Genomic DNA, 19,926 nt, shown 5'->3' on the forward strand with positions numbered 1-19,926 from the left:
CAAGGACGCATCTCTTCTGTTGGAGCCTTTCCACTGAAAGTGTCTGACAGAGGAGAACATCTAACTGAGTTTCACTGGCTTCAGCGTTAGTTCAATGCACTACTGATATCTGATTTGATCAAATGGCACAAGCACACAAACAGAAAGCAAGACTTAGGATTGTAGGCCCAAGACCTCAGCATTTGGGACTCATAATAGTCCCAGAGTAGGGGACAGACACTATTATGGTCTGTACACTGAGAAGTAGAGGCAGAGAAGAGGCTCAAGATAGGCCTGAAGGGCCCTCAGTGTCCCAGAATGACATAGGGTCAAATTTCATCTACTTGTTTTTGTAAATGAAGTTTTACTGACATGCGGCCAAGCCTATGAAGTCCACCAGGAACTGTGACTGCTTTCCTGCTACAAGGTCAGAGTCATACAGTTGTGACGGAGACGTGTGATGGTAGTAGCTAAAATATCCACCAGTCTCAGCTCTCAGAGATGGAAGACATTGGAAGACAGAAGTTATTCATTTCACCCAGTGAGCATGTTCGAGGGAGAAAGATGTTACGTAGGTCCCCACTTCCAGGGTTTCCTATTGTGATACTCTTGGTTATTTGATTTATTCATTGATTTCAGTATCGTTCTCATCCTGCCCGCTTCATTTTTACACCCCCAGCACTTTCCACAATCCCTGACACTTAGCGGCAACTTACTGAATGTTTGAAACTAAGCTGAGCCAGAAGCGGCTGTCCTTGCCTCAGTGGGAGATCTGGCAGCCAGGCAATGTGACTTTGTAGGTGAGAGAAGCCTCCCTGTAGAGACTATTACTCTACGATCAAAAAAGATGATTTTCTATCCTTTGGGACAAATGGATGGAATTGGAAGTGATTATTCCTAGCAAAATAAGTAAAGAGATTTTTTAAAAAGCACAACTACCAGATGGTTTCACTCATACATGGAATCTAGAAATCTGATTTACATGAACTTGTCAAAAAAAAAATCCCCACAAAACAGAAGTAAGCAAACTGCAGGACTTGTGAGCACTGTGGTGGTGATCGCCGCGAGGTTGGAAAGTGGGGAGACAGAACTTTGGTGGTGGGTGTGTTGTGGAACTCGATACTGTAATCTTATAATCTTGTAGCAAACTATTAATAGCAAATAAAAATTATTTTAAAAACCAATATGCCTTCTATATATCAAAGGAATCAATGAATAACGTTGGCACAGAGAAAATTCTGGTCAGAAGAAGGGTCTCTAATTTCCTTCTGCTCTTCCCAAATGAATGTCACCTAGCCCTACATGACTTAGACCAGTGTTCCCCTGAGAATGTTAAAGACCCAGAGCTCACCAGTCACCACCAGCTCAGTCTCCGAGCCAGAATCTCAGACGCCCAGGAATGGCTGCAAGGACACAGGTCTGGACTTACTTGGCTTACGGAAGATGTAGGTAGCCTCTTCACGGAGCAGAAGTTGACAGCTCTGGGTCTGCAGACTGTGTGTGCAGGTCTGGGTGTCAGGATAGAACACACACCTCACAGCACCAGGCTGGGTCTTTACAGTGGTGACCAGGCAGGCCTGGTGACGAGAGCACTCTGGAACAGAAGGCCAAGAGTGAGGCTTGAGTTTCAGACAGGACACCTGCACTGTGCACCCGTCCATCATGCCTTCGACCATCTCACTGTGCATCCCTGAGTCTCTCATCAGCCATGCACCCTCCCTTCTTTCTTTGGCCTTCTATCCATGCGCCATCCTGCCTACCCATTTATCCATCCCCAAATGACCTGCAGGGTCTGCCGGGAGGAATTAAACCCAAGGAGAAGTTCCCGGGTAAGATCCACTCTGGCTTTTCTTTATCCTCTGTCTCATCTACAGAGCAGATCCCCCAGAGGACAAGCCAACCAGCTGCCTTGCCATCCAGTCATGAATCTGCACATATGGCCATGACCTCAACTATCTACACACCACACATACAGGTACCCACATAGCCACACATGCATGTACACGTCTGTGCAATCACTCACTTGTCCTTTTGAGCCACTACTGCATAACCCAGGCACTATGTCAGAGGTAGGGAATAAAATGGGGATAAAAAATGTTTCAGGGGGGCAGGTGGTAGAGCACCTGGTTAAGTGCACACGCTACAGTGCACAAGGACCCAAGTTCAAGCCCCTCTCCCCCACCTGCATGGGAAAAGCTTCACAAGTGATGCAGCAGGCCTGCAGATGCCCCTCTCTCTCTTTCTCTCCCCCCTTCCTTCTCAATTTTTCTCTGTCTCTATCCAATAATGAATAAATATACAAATTTAAAAAATTCCATTTCTCCCACTAATTATTTTTCACACAAAAGGCACGTTTTTCTTTGTCTGATAAATCCATAAACATGCATTTCCCCTTGCCAAAGAACTTCCCAGGCTCTCCAGTCACCCAAGGATTCAGTCACACCAGACAAGGCTCTCCATGCACCAGACCCGCCTCCTTCCCCCATCATAACAGCCTTGATTCCCCAGGATTTACATTTCTCCTAATGTGTACCAGGCCCTGCACTGGACAATTTGCATTACCTTTGACCTTTTGGAATATTTAGTCCTAACAATAGCTGTGAACAGTGCTGCTGCCTTCAACTGACCAAGTCATGCACTGTCTGACGTCCTTATTTGTAGTCCACGTTCTATGGTATCACACAGAGCCGTGCAATGTATTTCTAACTCTGGTGGCCCTACCTACAGAACACATATATTGGCATCCAGACTATATGGGGAAAGGAGTCAGGGAGCCTTGGAATTTGAGGAGCATGACTCTAATACCTAGATCTTTCAGAAGACAAAACCTTTGTTGAACATTCCCAAAGGTGGTTATTTAACCTTTGTTTGAATATCAGTGTCTTTTCCCTTAGGTTAGTCCTTCCCCCAACAGACTCCCAAGTACATCTCAGGGAATCCTGAGTGTTTCTGAGGTCAGAATCCTAAGCAGCGCTTGTGTGAGCGACGCCCCACCCCAACCGACCCTTCTGTCTGGAGTGGGGAAATCGCCCTTACCCCATAAACAGACATCCTGGGCAGCAGAGAAGTCACTGACAGTGGTCGTGCTGATGTGGGCAACGTCAAAGCTCCTAATGGATGGGTCAACAATGACTGAGGAGAGGGCCAGGGACTGCCATGAATCCAGAGCAACTAGGAGAGAGGCAGAGGACTGTCAGTGACACACAACAGCTGGTGCGTGATGAAGAGGACAGGATGCCAAGGGAAAGCCCTGAAAGGCAGCACCAGGGGACCCTCCCCAAGGCCTCTGTTCTTATGGGAACTCATCATTCCTCCATTTCTCCATCCTTCAAGAGATGTTTATGAGCTAGTCTGTGCTCAAACCTAGGGAGACAATGTCAAAAAGTCAACAAACACAAGCATGGCTCTTCTGGTTTGCAGCTTGCAGCGGAGGCAAAGGGGCAAAGGCCCACAGGTGAGGGAGTGCGGTGGTTACCGTGCAGTCATCAGACTAAGGTCAGGTGGACATATATGAATATCGACAGGCTTGTCGGCGTCTTCCGTGTGGCACAGAGTGACTAGGTGTCCCAGACACAATATTCTTAGCCCTTGCTGAGCACATTAAGGGAGGATGAACCAATATCCTCCATAGGACACAACTATAAGACAGCCAGCCCACCAGCATGATGGAGGCTGTCATCTACCCCAACTGTTGAGAAGTTAGTGGTTGTAGGGAACTAGTTGAGGCCCTCTCTTAGAATTGTCCTTGAGGAAGATAAAGACAGGCTGGGGGTATGGATCAAACTGCCAGCATCCATGTTCAGCAGAGAAGCAATTACAGAAGCCAGAACTCCCACCTTCTGCACCCCATAAAAAAGTTTGCTCCATACTCTCAGAGGGATAAAGAATAGGGAAGCTTCCAGGGGAGGGGATGGAACGCAGAGCTCTGATGGTGGGAACTGTGTGGAATTGTAGCCCTGTAATCTTACAATCTTGTTCCTTATTATTAAACCACCAATAAATTTTTTTTTTGAATTGCCCTTGGTACAGGGGAACGGTTACCTCCTCAACCTCAGGGCAGGCCCACATCCAAAGCCTAGTCCACAGGACACATGTGTAATGAGACGTGGGCTTCTCGCCTCAGAATGAGCCAGCTCTCAAGGTCAAGCTTCCGTGCTCACTGAAGCACCGACGGGACTATTTGGTCGGTGTCCTCTGCCTGCCTAATCCTGTACCCTCACTTCTTTAGAGCTGGTGTTCCTGAGAGCACTGCACACTCAGATCATTCTATGCAAATCTCCACCACAGCCTCTGTTTCCTGGAAAACCCCGGCTAAGACATCCTCTGTTGAAAATGAGGATAACGAAACACAGAGAGGCTAAGATGGCTTTTCAGCTGCACACCACTTTCAAGAGCTAGAACAAGATGGAAGCCAAGAACGCGCATCCCAAGAGTCCACGCCCTTCCTGTGGCTGGCTGGGCTGCATCCTATACACAGGACACACGCCACATGTCACACGGATAGGGCATGAGGTCGCGATATGAGGGAACGATGAGCGGGTGGGGCTGTCAGAGGTGCCTGAGGGAAAGAAGATGCCTGGAAATATGATACATGACAAGGCTTTAGTCTCAGCACCATACTACATAAGGAATCCTGTTATTTTCATCTCACACCTATCACTCACACACACACACACACACACACACACACACACACATGGGAATCACTAAAATTAGAATATTCAGTAAAGTAGCAAAATAATCTAGCACCACAACCTTCTTTAATTAAGAGACAGACAGACACACAGAGGAAAGGCTTACCCAGAGAAGTCTCCAAATAAGGTAACTGAATTTCACATGAACTCTCCAAGAAGAAGGCCATCCCCCTGACCTCTCCCCACCCCTGGAACCACACAGGAGCTTTTTTTTTTTTTCCCTACACCTGGGACCTCACTCCTTTGCAAGAGACAAGAGGTTCTCGTTTTCTTAAGCATCCTCTGTAGGTGGCTTTTCCACGGTCAAGACAGGTGACATCTTTGCAACCTTGCTTAGCCAAAGGGGCATATTTTCAGAGGGTGAGTGCCCTACAATTTCAGAGCAGTGTTATGAGAGGGTTTGGGGCTTGAAGTTGCCAATTATGGGCTTAAAATGGAAGCCTTGGCCACACTCCATGTTTAGGATGATGTCTGAGGGAAAGCATTGTAATTGCAGGGCGAGCTTCATCTCCAGAGTGAGAGTGAGTGCCTCTGTCTTCCATCTTAGGGCGGGAAGCCAAGCCCCCGTCACACACCTCACACTCGTCTGGCTGGCAGAAGCCTCTCGGGGGAGTTATTGCCATTCGAAGGAATCCGACATCTGGGGTTCATACAGCTCATGAAAATCATCTGTCTGGAAGCCCAAGGATGACTCATTGCTGTCCTACAGAACTCAATGTCTGAGGCTTCTGTGCCTCATTAAAATTCTGAGAACTAGTCCTTGTGAATGCAAGATCATGGTGAAGCCTGACAGTTGGGGGATCATGGAGCTGTTTGCCAGAATTTACTCTCTGCCAGGACCCCAGCAATACCACGGCGGGTAGTGCTCACAGTAACCTGTCGATGACTCTGGCTGAGTTCTCTACTACTCTTACACCTTACAAGGCAGAAAACCCAGATCTGGCTACACACCCCTGAGACTGAGCTGACAGGTAAATGGCCATGCTAGGGCGTATGTCTAATTTATTCAGATTCAGAAATCACGGTCCCACCGTACTGAATGTCCACTCCAAACGACCTGGAAAGCACCATCTGTGGTTTACTGATTGATTTCCATGTTTGTGGTGGTATATAGTGTACAGACTATTGAAAAATCACCTTCCTTGGACTTAGAAGTGCCATACTTATCATAGACTGACAATTGTCTATGAATGGATTTTCCTCGAGAGGTAACTATTCTTTTTATTTCCTCACTCAGCTTCATCTACAGTCGATCTGCTAATTTATTTGTCATTTCCAGAGATTCCACTGCTCAGGCTGATTTTGTTTTTCAGATAGGAAAGAGGAAGACAGATGAGAAGACAGATGAGAAAGAAGTGGTAGTGGGCAGTGGGGACAGGACTCTGACTTGGACTGGGATTGTGGCAAGGCAGACACACCAACTAAGTGAACTACTTTGCTGGCTCCAACTTATACCTCAAGCTTTTCTGAGTCTCACATGCAGGGTCTGACATATGCAAAGAAGGAACTCTACCACTGCCCGCTGCTGAAGCCATCACGCTTTCTAATCAGATCATCTCCTGGCAAAAGTCTGCTCACATTTATTTGGAAAATATGGCCATTTTCGGGTATTTCTTTGGATATATTTTGTCTAATTAGTCAAAGGCATTTTGTCAAGATTCAAGAACGTGCCACTGGGAGAATGAGTAGAGTTGTTTTTACAGTTAAAATCTAAGTCAAGAAAAGTGGTTTTTAATTTTATTGTTTTTAGTGATAGGTATCACTGAGAATAGAAAGTAATTATTCTCTTTGTATTTTAAAATTTGCATTACTGACCTAAATTTGAAAACTGTTTCTTGGAGTGTGTTTTTTTTTTCTTTTTAAAAACATTTTAGTACAAACTATTGTATTTACTGGTGAATGGAAAACATTAATTCCCCAACAAAGAAATTAAAAAGAAAAAAAATATTTTGTATATTTATTTATTTATTATTGCATAGAGACAGAGAGAAATTGAGAGGGGAAAGGGTGATAGTGAGAGAGAAGGAGAGAGACAGAGAGACACTTGTAGCCCAGCTTCACCACTCATAAAGCTTTCCTTCTGCAGGCGGGGGCCAGGGGTTTGAACCTGGGCACTGTAATGTGTGTGTTTCACCAGGTGCACCACACATGGTGTTCTTAACTGGACACTGATCTTCCTCTCAGTGTTACAGACAGATGTGATTAAATCTGAGATCCCTATCTTCATAATAGGACCCATATTAGATCATGGACGTAGCAGTGGCCTGCTTGAAGGAGATCTTGCTTGGAAATCTGTTCATTCAGTTATCAATTTATCCAGCAACTAGCTCCTGCAGTCTGGGAACTATTGTTGACACCAAAAACATAGGAGCCTGAAGAAGAGGAGAATAACCCCAAAATAGCAGGACCCCTCTTCCTGTTCATCAGTTACCTTTCAAACTCTGGAAAGCATGAGTCACCTGAAGGACTTGATACAATTCCAAATCCTCAGTGAGCCCATGTCTATGCTCCTGTCTAATGTCCCAGGAGACTCCAGCACGTGGTCAGGTCAAGACTGTCTACCTAGCACAAGCCCTGGGGCACCCCTGGGATGTTCTCTCATCTCTGGTGTGACCTATCTGCTGGAGAAAAAAATCAGGCCAATGAAGAGACAGTTCCAGATTCAGTGTGCACTCGGTCTGAAGTGGTGTGTTCTTCAACAAGTTCCCTACGTACTCTGAGAAACGTCCATCTAATCAACGCGTCATGAGCTTTCTCTGAGTCTGTAAATCACACACACACACACACACACACACACACACACACACACACACACACACACTGCTGCCCAGTGGGTGACACATAACCACTGGTTTTTCTGGTGTCAATGAGCTTGTCCGCTTCTCTGAGAGCCTTTGAATTAGACTTTGGAGAAACTAAGATAAGAGCCTTTGCACACAGGGCGAGGGCAGACCTGTCTGCTTACAGCAGCTGCCTCCTCCTTAGAGTTCTGGACTTTTCTGCTTCCCAGCGCCCCCTGGTGTGCTGAAGCCCGCCATTCCCAGGGGAAAGACCACTTTGGGAAGAAGGCAGGGTGACCAGCCAGGCCCTTAAATTGCCAGAAACCAGAGGCTAATCAAGCCCATGTGGAAGCTATAAGATCAGGATTCTGAGTACGTGTCAAACGAGACACAGAGGGTGAGGATATGGGTTTTGGGTGGTGGGTGTATTCAGCGTACATGGGAGGTGTCACACTAAGCACTGCTTCCCATGACTTCATCCCAATCTGACAGGAGCTTGTGGTTACAGATGATAACTGAGTTTAAAACCAGATCTGCCCACTGACAGTCTTTCTGCTTCACTGCTTCTGCTTCTGCCTTCATCTTCCAGATTCTTTCTGCTGCCTATGGGTAAGTCATCACAATAACAGAAGAAAAGCAACCACGCACATCTGAGGACACCACCGAGCCAACCATTCCAGTGACAAACATCAGACACCCAGAGCTAAGGTAAGCCAACTCCCATGTGCACCAGTGGGACAGCCACCAGGCTGAGAACTCCGTGAGGAGAGCTCATCACACCCTGTCACAAGATAACCAGCACCTACCCCCTCCATGCTCTCCCACTCCACACCTCACTGCCCACCCAGCACTCCTGCTAGGACCCTCCTCGGCTCCTTCTAAGCAGGACTCTTCTCCCACCCTGTACCTTCCATATAAGGAAAGAAAATCGAGTATTTCCTTATCCATTAAGTTCAGTTCTATGAGGAAGACCAGAGAATTCAGCTGAGACTTAGTAATGGGGGAAAATAAGTAAAAAAGAAAAAGATCACAGGAGGGGCCAGGTGGTGGTGCACACACACTACAGTGCTCAAGGACCCAGGTTCAAGTCCCTGGTTTCCACCTGCTGGGGGGAAGTCTTAGGAGTGGTAAAGCAGGGCTGAAGGTATCTCTCTGTCTCTTTCCTTTATATCTCCCCATGCCCTCTGAATATCTTTCTGTCTCTATCTAATAATAAATAAAAATATTTTAAAAGCAGTAAGTTAAAAAAAAAGAGATGATCACAGGATTAATTTAAAAAACAGAGGTAGCTTATGTAGCATGGCCCACTTGTAACACAGTACTACTGTTAACAGCTAAAATCTGTATAACCCATGAAACTAGAGGAAATCTATCACTATTCATGGGCTGCATTCAGGGAGAGTTGAATTCGTAATCATTCACATAGAATGATCAGAAGGGAAATAAATCGGGTAACTTGTCTAAAGTATTTCCCTACGTACTTTCCCAATGGCCTAGAATTTCATTACCAGAAATAAAATCGTCCTGATAGAGACAGGCTGGGGTGTGGAACCACCAGCCAACACCCATGTCCAGCAGAAAAGTAATTACAGAAGGCAGACCTCCATCTTCTGCATCCTATAAAGAATTCTGTACCATGCTCCCAGAGGGATAAAGAATAGGGAAGCTTCCAAAGGAGAGGATGGGACACAGAACTCTGGTGGTGGGAACTGTGTAGAATTGTACCCCTGATGGGGACTCGGGCGGTGGTGCAGCAGGTTAAGCGCATGTGGCGCAAAGCACAAGGACCGCCGTAAGGATCCCAGTTCGAGCCCCCAGCTCCCCACCTGCAGGGGAGTCACTTCACAGGCGGTGAAGCAGGTCTGCAGGTGTCTGTCTTTCTCTCCCTCTCTCTGTCTTCCCCTCCTCTCTCCATTTCTCTCTGTCCTGTCCCAACCCAACAACATCAATAACCACAACAATGTTAAACAACAAGGGCAACAAAAGGGAAAATAAATAAATTAATTTAAAAAAAGAATTGTACCCCTGTTACCTTCCAGTCTTGTCAATCATCATTAAATACTAATAAATTTTTTTTAAATCTTTCTGATATACCCCCCTTTTTTTTAATATGGAAACAGGGAATGAACCCAGTCTCACATCTGCCTGCCATGCTTGTGGATCTCCCTCCTTAGCCAGATTCCCATTATTTGTGTTTTTTTTTTTTTGAGAAGGAGAGAGTAAAAAAGAGACGCAGACAGACAAAGAGAAAAGCACCCAGGGCACTCCGTCAGTGATGACCCAAGGGAGCACTGGTGTTCACAGGAGGTGCTGAGACAAGTCTGCGAATTGGCACAAAAATGGGGTGTATTCACACAGGTGGGCTTTTCCAAATTCTAACTTACCCACTTACTAAAATGTGAGCACTCTCTCAGGGGTGGGGGAGTGTCACTTTTTAAGATTTTATTTATTAATGAGACATACAGGAGGAGAGAGAGAAAGAACTAGACATGACTATGACACATGTGCTACTGGGTACCGAACTCAGGACCTCATGCTTGAGAGGTCAAAGATTTATCCATTGTGCTACCTCCTGGACCATGGGGTTGTCATTTTTATAATGTGACTTAGGCTCCATTCCCTGCTCTGAAGAGGCAGCTTTGGGCTTCGAAATTATGCTGGCGTTTCTGGAAATCCATTCTATCAGATACTCTGGGCATTGTAATCTCTTCTCTCTCTCTCTCTGTGTCTCTCTCTCTCTTCCTCCCTCCCTCTAGGGTAGAGAGAAATTGAGAGGGAAGGGGAGAAAGAGAGGGAGAGAAAAAGAGACACCTGCAAACCTGCTTCCCCACTTGTGAAGCTTCCCCCCCTGCAGGTGGGGAGCAGGGTGGGTGGGTGGTGGGTTTGAACCTGGATCCTTGAGCTTAGTACTATGCTTAATTGGGTAAACCACCGCCTGGCTCCCTTGTGAGTTATTCTCTTACACAAAGCCACTAGATTGTCATTTCTTATTTTTCACCATAGTCTTCATTCACAAAGATAGCCAGAGGCATCAAGAAGCGGAAAAAAAAAACTAAGCCCAGAGTCCTTTGTGGGTCATCGATGGAAGAGGATTAGAAGCTGGGCAGACAAAGGTGAAAGCCTGTTGCTACCTCCCTCGAATCAGATGGTTTGGTCGCTCCCTATCAGGGCTGACATTGGTCAGGATCACATGACTCAGTCTCAAGCTTAATGGAAAACATTTGCAAGGAAAAAAATCAACTGAATTTCATCAGTCCACTGGCAGAGCCAGAAGACGAAAGCAAAGGAGACGAAAGTCGCTTGCTTGCATTAGTGTAGCCCAAAAGATGCGTGTGGCATTGTGTCCTCTGCCATCCATCCCAAATCCAGACTCTGTCACTGTCGCAGGGTTCCAGCATGAGGCAAGGAGAGAGGTGGAAAACTGAGCAGGGAGGTCTTCCATCACTCAACCTGCTGAGCACCACCGGCACAGACTAAGCTGCAGCTCTGAGGGCCAGACAGTGGTATATCCATCAGAGCTCATGCATTGCCATGGGCATGGACCCAGCCTCAAGCCCCTGGTCCCCACCTGCAGGGGGGATGCTTCACAAGTAGTGAAGCAGTGCTTCCGGTGTCTATCACCCCTTCCTCTCTCAATTTCTCTCTGTCACAAGCAAGCAAACAAAAAGCATCTACCAGGAGTAGTGGATATACCCTGAAGACACCAGACCCCAGCAACAGCCCTGGTGTCACTCACGCACTGCCCTCTGGCCCAGACAGACCTCCCTCACCCCCTTTAGTCCTCTGAGAAACACAAGCTTATCGTCTCTGTCGAAGCTGGGCGCTGACGTGCCTATGATGAACCGAGGGAGCCTTCTCCAGTCCTGGGACTTCACTGCAGTAAATGACCCACTCCTCTAAATTCTGTCCTCTCATGCCTTTCTCCTGGCTGGATGTGGACTTTTCTGTTTGCAATCAAGACTTTCAATCTCTAGCACAACGCCTTTTCTGGAATGTAAGTGAAATTGAAAGTCGGTTATCCACAAAGTGGTTAAAAGCACAGACATGCTCACCGAGCTGAGCTAAATCCAGACAAAACTCTCTCTGTTCATTGCCTCTGAAGCTTGCTGTTGTCTATCTGCTCGCTCACTCAAGTCAAGTGATCTTGGCAGGCTGAATTCCATAGCTGTGCAAAGGCTCAGGCCAGCTGTCACTCTTGGTCTTTCTCCATATCCAGTCTTTTGCCTTTTGCTAGAATTTGAACCCACATGTCTCTGACACCCCCGCCCCACCCAGAGCCAGATAAGACTCTTTGGTTTGAGCTCCTGGAAGGAGTGACTGACATGGGCATTTGAATCTTAACCTCGTCTGGAGAAGTAAACTTTTGGCCTTGTGTTTTGTATGAGCGTGTATTGCCCTGATGACATTTTGCCTGCCACCAAGAACTGTCGGGTGTGTATCTGCTATGTCCTGCTTCAGGCCTTCACCCATGCATGATCCTTTCTTTGGAAGAATTCCTGAAACTTTCCCATTTAACACACTCCTGTCTTCTTCATATCAACTGATGCACTAGAAGGCTTCTCTGAAGCCAGAGATAAAGCACTCAGAGTACTCCTTCAATGAAGCATGTTCCCCAGACAGAACATCTCACCTCACACCAATCCATCCCCAGAAACAAACCACAGCATCAGAATTCCCTTTTCGCTGTACTTTGTGAATGAGTGTCTTGTACATGCTCAAACAAAACACAAGGCCAAAAGTTTACTTCTCCAAACAAGGCTAAGTTTTAAATGCCCATGTTAGTCACTCCTTCCAGGAGCTCAAACCAAACAGTCTTATCTAACTCTGGGGGGGGGGGGGCGGTCAGAGAAATGTGGGTTCAAATTCTAGCTTGCTTATATAAGTTTTCTCTCTCTCTCTCTCTCTCTCTCTCTCTCTCTCTGATTTTATTGTCACCAGGATTATCGCTGGGGCATGGTGCCAGCACTATGAATCCACCACTTCCCCACAGCCATTTTGTACCTTTTTTAATTTCTAATTTTTATTATACAGGACAGAGAGAAGTTGAGAGAGGATAGAGGGAGAGAGAGAGAGAGGAGAGAGAGAACAGGGAGATAGAAAGAGAGAGGGAGAAAGACACGTCACTACTCGTGAAGCAGACTCCCTAGAGGTGGGAAGTTGTTTTACATCTCTAATTCTCGGTTTTCTTATCTGAAAAGCAGACTATGTGAACATCTGACTTTCTTGTAGAAATTAAACTATTTAAGAAATGTTTGATATTTGGGGGCCAGGCAGTAGCTCAGCGGGTTAAACTCATGTAGTGCAAAGCAAGGACCAGCATAAGGATCCCGGTTCCAGCCCCTGGCTCCCCACCTGCAGGGGAGTCTCCTCACAGACAGTGAAGCAGGTCTGCAGGTGTCTGTCTTTCTCTCCTCCTCTCTGTCTTCCCCTCCTCTCTCCATTTCTCTCTGTCCTATCCAACAATGACAACACCAACAACAATAATTGCTACAACAACAATAAAAAATGAGGGCAACAAAAGGGAAAATAAATAATTTTTAAAAAAAAAAAGAAATGTCTGAGATTTATGAATGTCTCATTCTCTCCCTATGTATAAGCTATGTATAAAAGGGGAGCATTCTCTTTCTGCATGTTGTCTGCACATGAGGACACACACACACTCACAGAGAAGGAGGGAGAGAGACATTGCATGTGAAAGTCATTGACTCATCCACTCTCTAGAGGCACGGCTCAGCCCTCACACTGATTCAGATCAAAGGGGCATGGTGAAACTCACGATTCCAGCTGGGGAATTCTGAGCACAGATGGAATGTCAGCTCCAACATCTCTTTGGCTTACAAATCACACATGGCAAATGCCCGTTTAAAATGCTCAAGCATCCACTTCTGCCTCAGTAATCGCTACTGCGTGTGTGTGTGTGTGCGTGTGCGTGTGCGTGAAGTGTAACACTTCATCTTTATTTTTCTTTGGCGGCAAGTCAAGTCTCAACGATCAGAGCGGAGGCATCCTAAGAGTCACCTGAATGTGCTATGTCTTGACTTGCTGAAACAGAGCGGTTTGCTGTTAATCTTCCCCAATGTCTGGCTAAGACAGGTGTCACTTCTTTGGTCTCGGTGTGCCACCACTCTCTTAGTAGCACCATTGCTGCCATCAGCGGCGTGGTCATAATGATTCTCCCTCACAATGGTGCAGGGAGATAGCACCAGGTCAATGTCTAGGCTGACAAATTAACAACACAAAACTCTTAAAAGTATTTAGACAGACATTCTATACCAAAAACGCAGAAGAATAAGGATATTAGTATTTTATTACATTTACTTTGATTTAATTTGAATAGTTTGATTTTAAAGATATATGTGAAATGTAGCCAACATATTATTTAGATATCAAAACATTAGTTTTTAGGAAAAGTCTATGCATTTTTACATAGAAAAACAGAAAAAGGGAGTCAGGCGGTAGCGCAGCGGGTTAAGCGCACGTGGTGCAAAGCACAAGGATGGGCGTAAGGATCCCGGTTCGAGCCCCCGGCTCCCCACCTGCAGGGGAGTCGCTTCACAGGCGGTGAAGCAGGTCTGCAGGTGTCTGTCTTTCTCTCCCCACTCTCTGTCTTCCCCTCTTCTCTCCATGTCTCTCTGTCCTAACAACAGTGACATCAATAACAACAATAATAATAACTACAACAATAAAAAAACACAAGAGCAACAAAAGGTAAAATAAATAAATAAATATTTTTAAAAAGAGAAAGAAAAACAGAAAAAGACATCATGACTTCACTGACAGCTCAACTTTTTAAGTCGGTCACATGTAAGCACATTTAGATGTATATACTTATGTATGTAGTCTGTGTTTCTACAATATCCTCAATAGGTAGTTTTTTTGAATGAGAAAAGGAAACTGACACAGAGTGAGGGACTTTTATACTTTCAGCCACAGCCTGAATCTGAAATGCTTCTCTCCTACATAAGCAGAACCATCATGACAGATGTCTAGAGTTCTTCAGACAGCATGTCACAGAACAGGAATTAGCATCACTTGGGCTCTCCACTGTCTGGAGCCCAGACCAAGCTTCTCACTTCCTGAATCTGAGAGACCACAAATGCAGGTGCTTGGAGACCCACAGTGGTCTGCCCCTCCTATCTCACCAGTGTGGAGAGCAGGCCCTTGCCGCCCAGCCTTCCTGACAGCTCCTGATCAGTCCGCTTGTGGAAGCAGGACAGGGACTGACACGGACAACCTCAGTCTGGACTGTGGTCAGCTTGAAATGGCCAGGCACCCCGTGTCAAGAGCTGTGAGTCCTGACTGTTGTACTCCAAAGAACTGAGTGGTTTTGTTTGTTTTCACATCAGGCCACAATTGCAACTATTATTGAACTTACTTACCCTGGGACTGTTCATGTCAAGTCATTATGTGATAGTGGAAAATAATTCTGAGAATATAAATAAAGGCAAAGTCCTACTCTGCTTCCTATGAGCTGTATGACTTAGCCAAGTTATGGGGTGACTGAGGGTCAGTTTTCACCTCACTGAAATGTACGTGAGTCTGGTATGTGCTCTCCAGAGGCGAGTGCACAACACAATTAGCGAATGTGAGGGGTAACATGAGATGAAACGACTACATGACAGTAAGAAGAAAGGCAGGAGAGAGGAGAGAGAAGAGGAGGCATTCTCCTTAGAGGGACTGAGAGGCAGTCCGCTTACCTTCCGGGAGGGATGGCAGACGGACCAAAGGACAAAAACTGGGGGCGCCATTTTGAGCAACTGAAAAAGAGAAACAGACAATTTTTTAGCTGGGCTCCCAATGAATTAATTAAAATGCACCTCGGTGACTGCGAAATTAGTCCTGAAAGGCAGACTGATTGGAAGGACTTCCGGTATCATCACTGGGTCAGTGGGGTTGGGCTAGATTATGCAGAAGTGACAATCGCATCTCAGTGACCTGAAGCATCCATCAAGCCTCTCCCTTTGCTTTGTATGGCAACGGTGAGAGGGCTGGGTCTTCTCTGGGACGGGGGTTGAATAAGGTGAGGACATGGGGTCTTAGCACGTTCCAAAGATATGTGGAGAACGAACTCAACACCCACCCCATGACTCTGTGGGTTTCAACTTTTCAAGGTCTTGGTTTTAATGCTCATCAAAGAAGAATAGCACAACACATCTGAGATCTGCTATAAAGCTTGTAGGAGATAATGTAGCACCAGGCACAGGGTCACAGCATAGGAACTACCAGCAATTGACGCCAGAGAGCAGGTAGGATGGACCACGCCTGGGTCTGGAGGGCAGGCAGACCTCTGAAGGCTGCTTAGAAGCAGCATGCAGAGACAAGCTGTCTGATTCTAGACCAAGTTTCAGCACTGAGCAAAAGAGGATGGTGCTAGGATCTATGAGAAGAGCTGGTAAAATAGCTCGCTTGGGGGGCCTGGAGTTGGCGCACCTGGTTGAGCACACAGAGTACTAAGCACAAGGACCGCACTAGAATGCAGGTTCGAACCCCTGGCACCCTGCCTGCAGGGAGGGTGCTTCAAGAGTGGTGAAGCAGGTCTGTAAGTGACTTATCTTTCTCTCTCCCTCTCTACCTCCCCCTTGTCTCTCAATTTCTCTCTGTTCTATCCAATAAAATAAGTAAATAAATAAAATTAAAATGGCCACCGGCACCAAGCCCCAGCAATAACCCTGGAGGTGAAATAAATAGATAAAATAAAAAGAGAGCTCACTTGGATAGTACACTGCTTTGCCATGCATAGAACCCAGGTTTGAGTTAGGCCCTCACCTCATTGAAGGCAGCTTCAGTGCTGTGATCTCTCTTTCTCTCTCTCTCTCTCTACATATATATATATAATAAATAAATAAATAGTTTTAAAAGGAAGAAGACTTGGGAGTCGGGCTGTAGCTCAGCGGGTTAAGCACAGGTGGCACAAAGCACAAGGACCAGCATAAGGATCCCGGTTCGAGCCCCCGGCTCCCCACCTGCAGGGGAGTCACTTCACAAGCGGTGAAGCAGGTCTGCAGGTGTCTGTCTTTCTCTCCCCCTCTCTGTCTTCCCCTCCTCTCTCCATTTCTCTCTGTCCTATCTAACAACAACAACATCAATAGCAATAATAACTGCAACAACAACAAAAAACAACAAGGACAACAAAAGAGAAAATAAATAAATAAAATATTTAAATTTTTAAAATTTTTAATAATTTTATTTTATTATTTTTTTATTTTTATTTATTTATTTATTTATTCCCTTTTGTTGCCCTTGTTGTTTTATTGTTGTAGTTATCATTGTTGTTGTCATTGTTGGATAGGACAGAGAGAAGTGGAGAGAGGAGGGGAAGACAGAGAGGGGGAGAGAAAGACAGACACCTGCAGACCTGCTTCACCGCCTGTGAAGCGACTCCCCTGCAGGTGGGGAGCCGGGAGCTCGAACTGGGATCCTTATGCCGACCTTGTGCTTTGTGCCACCTGCGCTTAACCCGCTGCGCTACAGCCCGACTCCCATAAATAAAATATTTAAAAAGAAGAAGAAGAAGAAGAAGAAGAAGAAGAAGAAGAAGAAGAAGAAGAAGAAGAAGAAGAAGAAGAAGAAGAAGAAGAAGAAGTAGTAGAAGTAGAAGAAGACATAAGAAGCCATGCTGCTGCTAGGCGGCCTGTAAGTACCACTTCTCTTACTGAGCAAACCTGAACCTTTGAAGCGTTGACATTCTTTCTCCCGCCACTCATGAAGGTACAACATGACTTGCTCGGTGGTGAGTGATAAGGAAGGACTCAGGGGTCAGAGGCTCAGGGCTTGTCCTTCCATTTCTGTGATGCTGAGTGAGCCTCTTAACCCACCCCACACCTTTCCTCAATTTCCTTGTCTTCAAAATGGCAGTAACAAAGGTACCTTTCCTCAGGGTGTGAGGTTCTATAGAGACTTGGACATACAGCAAGTACTCAATAAATGAGTACTCACTCTTGAGGACTGTCCCTTGACGATGATACACTTTTGCCATTTGTCTCTGCCCCTCACCTACATCCAATAAAAGCCTTAGACCAGAGTCACACTCTATGTCCTGCCCAAACTTCCTGCCTGGGTTCTGACAGGCCACCCCCCACCCTACCTTCTGTACTTTGATCTGGTACCCCATGGTCTAGGTTTCCTGAAGTTTAGATTCCCAACTGAATTCTGTCTTTCCTTTGACTCCAAGCTGGGAAATGCCCGCTCCCAGTCATGTAGTTCATGGTCTTGCCTCCCAAACTTGCAGGGCCTGGGACTCCCTAGAGGAGCTGGAGACACAGACTGAGCTGAGCCCTGCCCCCACAGTGTCTGATTCACTGGGTTGGGTCAGTCTGGTGTTTCTAGAAAGCCTGAAGGTGATCCTAACACTTGTGGTCCGGTGATCCACTTTGAAGCTAAGTAAGCTAAGGTTTCTGCTATCTAACATTCCATAAGCTTCTCATACAACACTCAGAATAACTACAAATCACCTGCCATGTCCACTAAGAAGCCCAGCGAGCCAGAGTGGCTCCCAGCTTGTCTGTTTACATGTCAATCTTCCCTGGAAGAAATTGCTTCTCAGAGCAAAAACACTGAAAATCATTGCAGACTTCTGAAAACACTTGGACCACTTATATCAAAGGTACTAGAATACCCATGTCCTTAGGACCAGAAGTAGCTCTGCTACACCTTGAAGCTCAAGGACCCTGGTTCAAGGTCCCAGCCCCCCCCCTACAGGAGCATAGCTTTATGAAGGATGAAGCAGGCCTGCAGGTATCTCTCTGTCTCTTTCCTCTATCTCCCCTTCCTCTTGATTTCTGGAAGTCTCTATCCAATAAGAAAATAAAAAATCATTTTAAACATTTTTAAAAGTTTACTCAACAATAATGATGCACAAGAAAATCTACAGTTGTGTGACACTATGAGGACCACCTTCCATCCACAGAGAATCCCTACACAGCTCAGAGAATCCCTACACAACTCAGAGAACTCCTACACAGCTCAGAGAATCCCTACACAGCTCAGAGAATCCCTACACAGCTCAGAGAATCCCTACACAGCTCAGAGAATCCCTACACAGCTCAGAGAATTCCTACACAGCTCAGAGAATCCCTACACAGCTCAGAGAATTCCTACACATCTCAGAGAATTCCTACACAGCTTACCACCTCAGCATAGCACTAATCACACAATTCTGTCACCTCCCTTAGCCTTCCTCACTCACTACCAGCAGTTCTTAATAGTGTCAGCATTTGAGGAAACCTTCTTCATTGAACTAGAAATAGCCCAGCCTCAAGGCTCTCGGTTTCACTGGTCCCCTGAGGAACTGACTACCTCAGTGCCCTCAGTACCTGAGAGAAGCCAAGCTCCCCAAGGGAGAAGCCTCCAGAGACCCTGATTGTATACCCTGGCGCCAGTCATTCAGCTAACTCACACTGGTTAAACAAACCAATGCTAAGCTTTCTGCTTTCTTCCTAACTTGCTTTTAGCAACATCAAGTTGGTAGCTTGAGACTGGCCGAGGTGGGATTATTTCACACCATGAGAAACACCACTGGGCAACCACTACAAGTCAGCACTCCCCACACCTTGACTGGACATAAAATATTGATATGTACCAGCACAGGGTGAGGAGGGGACAACACCAGAGCCTACCTCACCGTGGCTGTCTAAGGACTAAATAAGAGGTTGTCTGCAAGATGCGAGCTTGCTCCCTGGAGCCAGTTCTGCTCAGCAAGGGCCAAAAGCCGTGATGGGGGATTGTAAAGCATGGGCTACCTATCCTGCAACTCTCGCTTCATGTGGTAGCTGCTGTGTGGGCTGCAGAGATGCAAAATTGCAGAAGCTTGTCACTTCCTTTCCAAAGTTATTTCTCATAGCTAGACTCGCTAGAGTCCAAATTCATTTGCTTAGCAAAAGAAGAGAGAAGCTGTGAGGCTTCCACGGATCTTTTTAGAAGCAAAGCAAAGAGCCTGCCCCGCTTGCAGTCAAGCACAGTTGCAGAGAGAATGGGTGGGCAGCCTTGGTGTTTCACAGAGCAGAAGCGCTCATGCCACAGAGACCCCTCCCCTTCCAGGAGCCCCTGCCCCTGGGGCAGTGTCCGACCACAGAGCGACCTTCTGCAGCCTTTGCTCTCACCCTGGTTGTAAGGAAAACTTCTTCTTCAGGTCTTGCTGCCAGGAAGGGCTTCAAACAAGCTCATTTGCATTCCAGATGGTTCATCCTGAGTCAGTTCTGGGCTAAGACACATGGTACTTTCTGCTGACTTGAGGACGGCAGAGGCAGAAGTTTAGCGCTTTGGACCCCCTGCGAGTGCTCTCTGCTCTAGATGCTGGGTTCCAGCAGACTCCTACTGGGTTTGTGGGGAGCACTGCCTGCAGCAAGGGCATCCTGCGATTGCCCTGGCGATGGATTCTGAGAGCAGGAGCAAGACTTCCTTCCCTCTGCATCCAGCCCTGTGAAGTGACTGCTCTTATCTCCCTAATCTATTGGTAGGCTTTCTCTGGCACAAAC

General features: G+C 46.4%; 1 protein-coding gene across 1 annotated transcript in view; it reads right to left on the reverse strand.

Moving 5' to 3' along the window:
* Nucleotides 1-19,926, reverse strand: part of TG (thyroglobulin) — a 302,611-nt gene that overhangs the window by 151,907 nt on the left and 130,778 nt on the right. Inside the window, exons 35-37 of the mRNA XM_060202376.1 lie at nt 15,151-15,210; nt 3,016-3,150; nt 1,409-1,573 (exon numbers count right to left, since the gene is read on the reverse strand). Of these exons, the coding sequence (XP_060058359.1) occupies nt 1,409-1,573; nt 3,016-3,150; nt 15,151-15,210 (360 nt within the window). The remainder of the gene's footprint in view (nt 1-1,408; nt 1,574-3,015; nt 3,151-15,150; nt 15,211-19,926) is intronic.

This window comes from Erinaceus europaeus, chromosome 1 (genome assembly GCF_950295315.1).
Source record: "Erinaceus europaeus chromosome 1, mEriEur2.1, whole genome shotgun sequence".
Lineage (NCBI taxonomy): Eukaryota > Metazoa > Chordata > Mammalia > Eulipotyphla > Erinaceidae > Erinaceus > Erinaceus europaeus.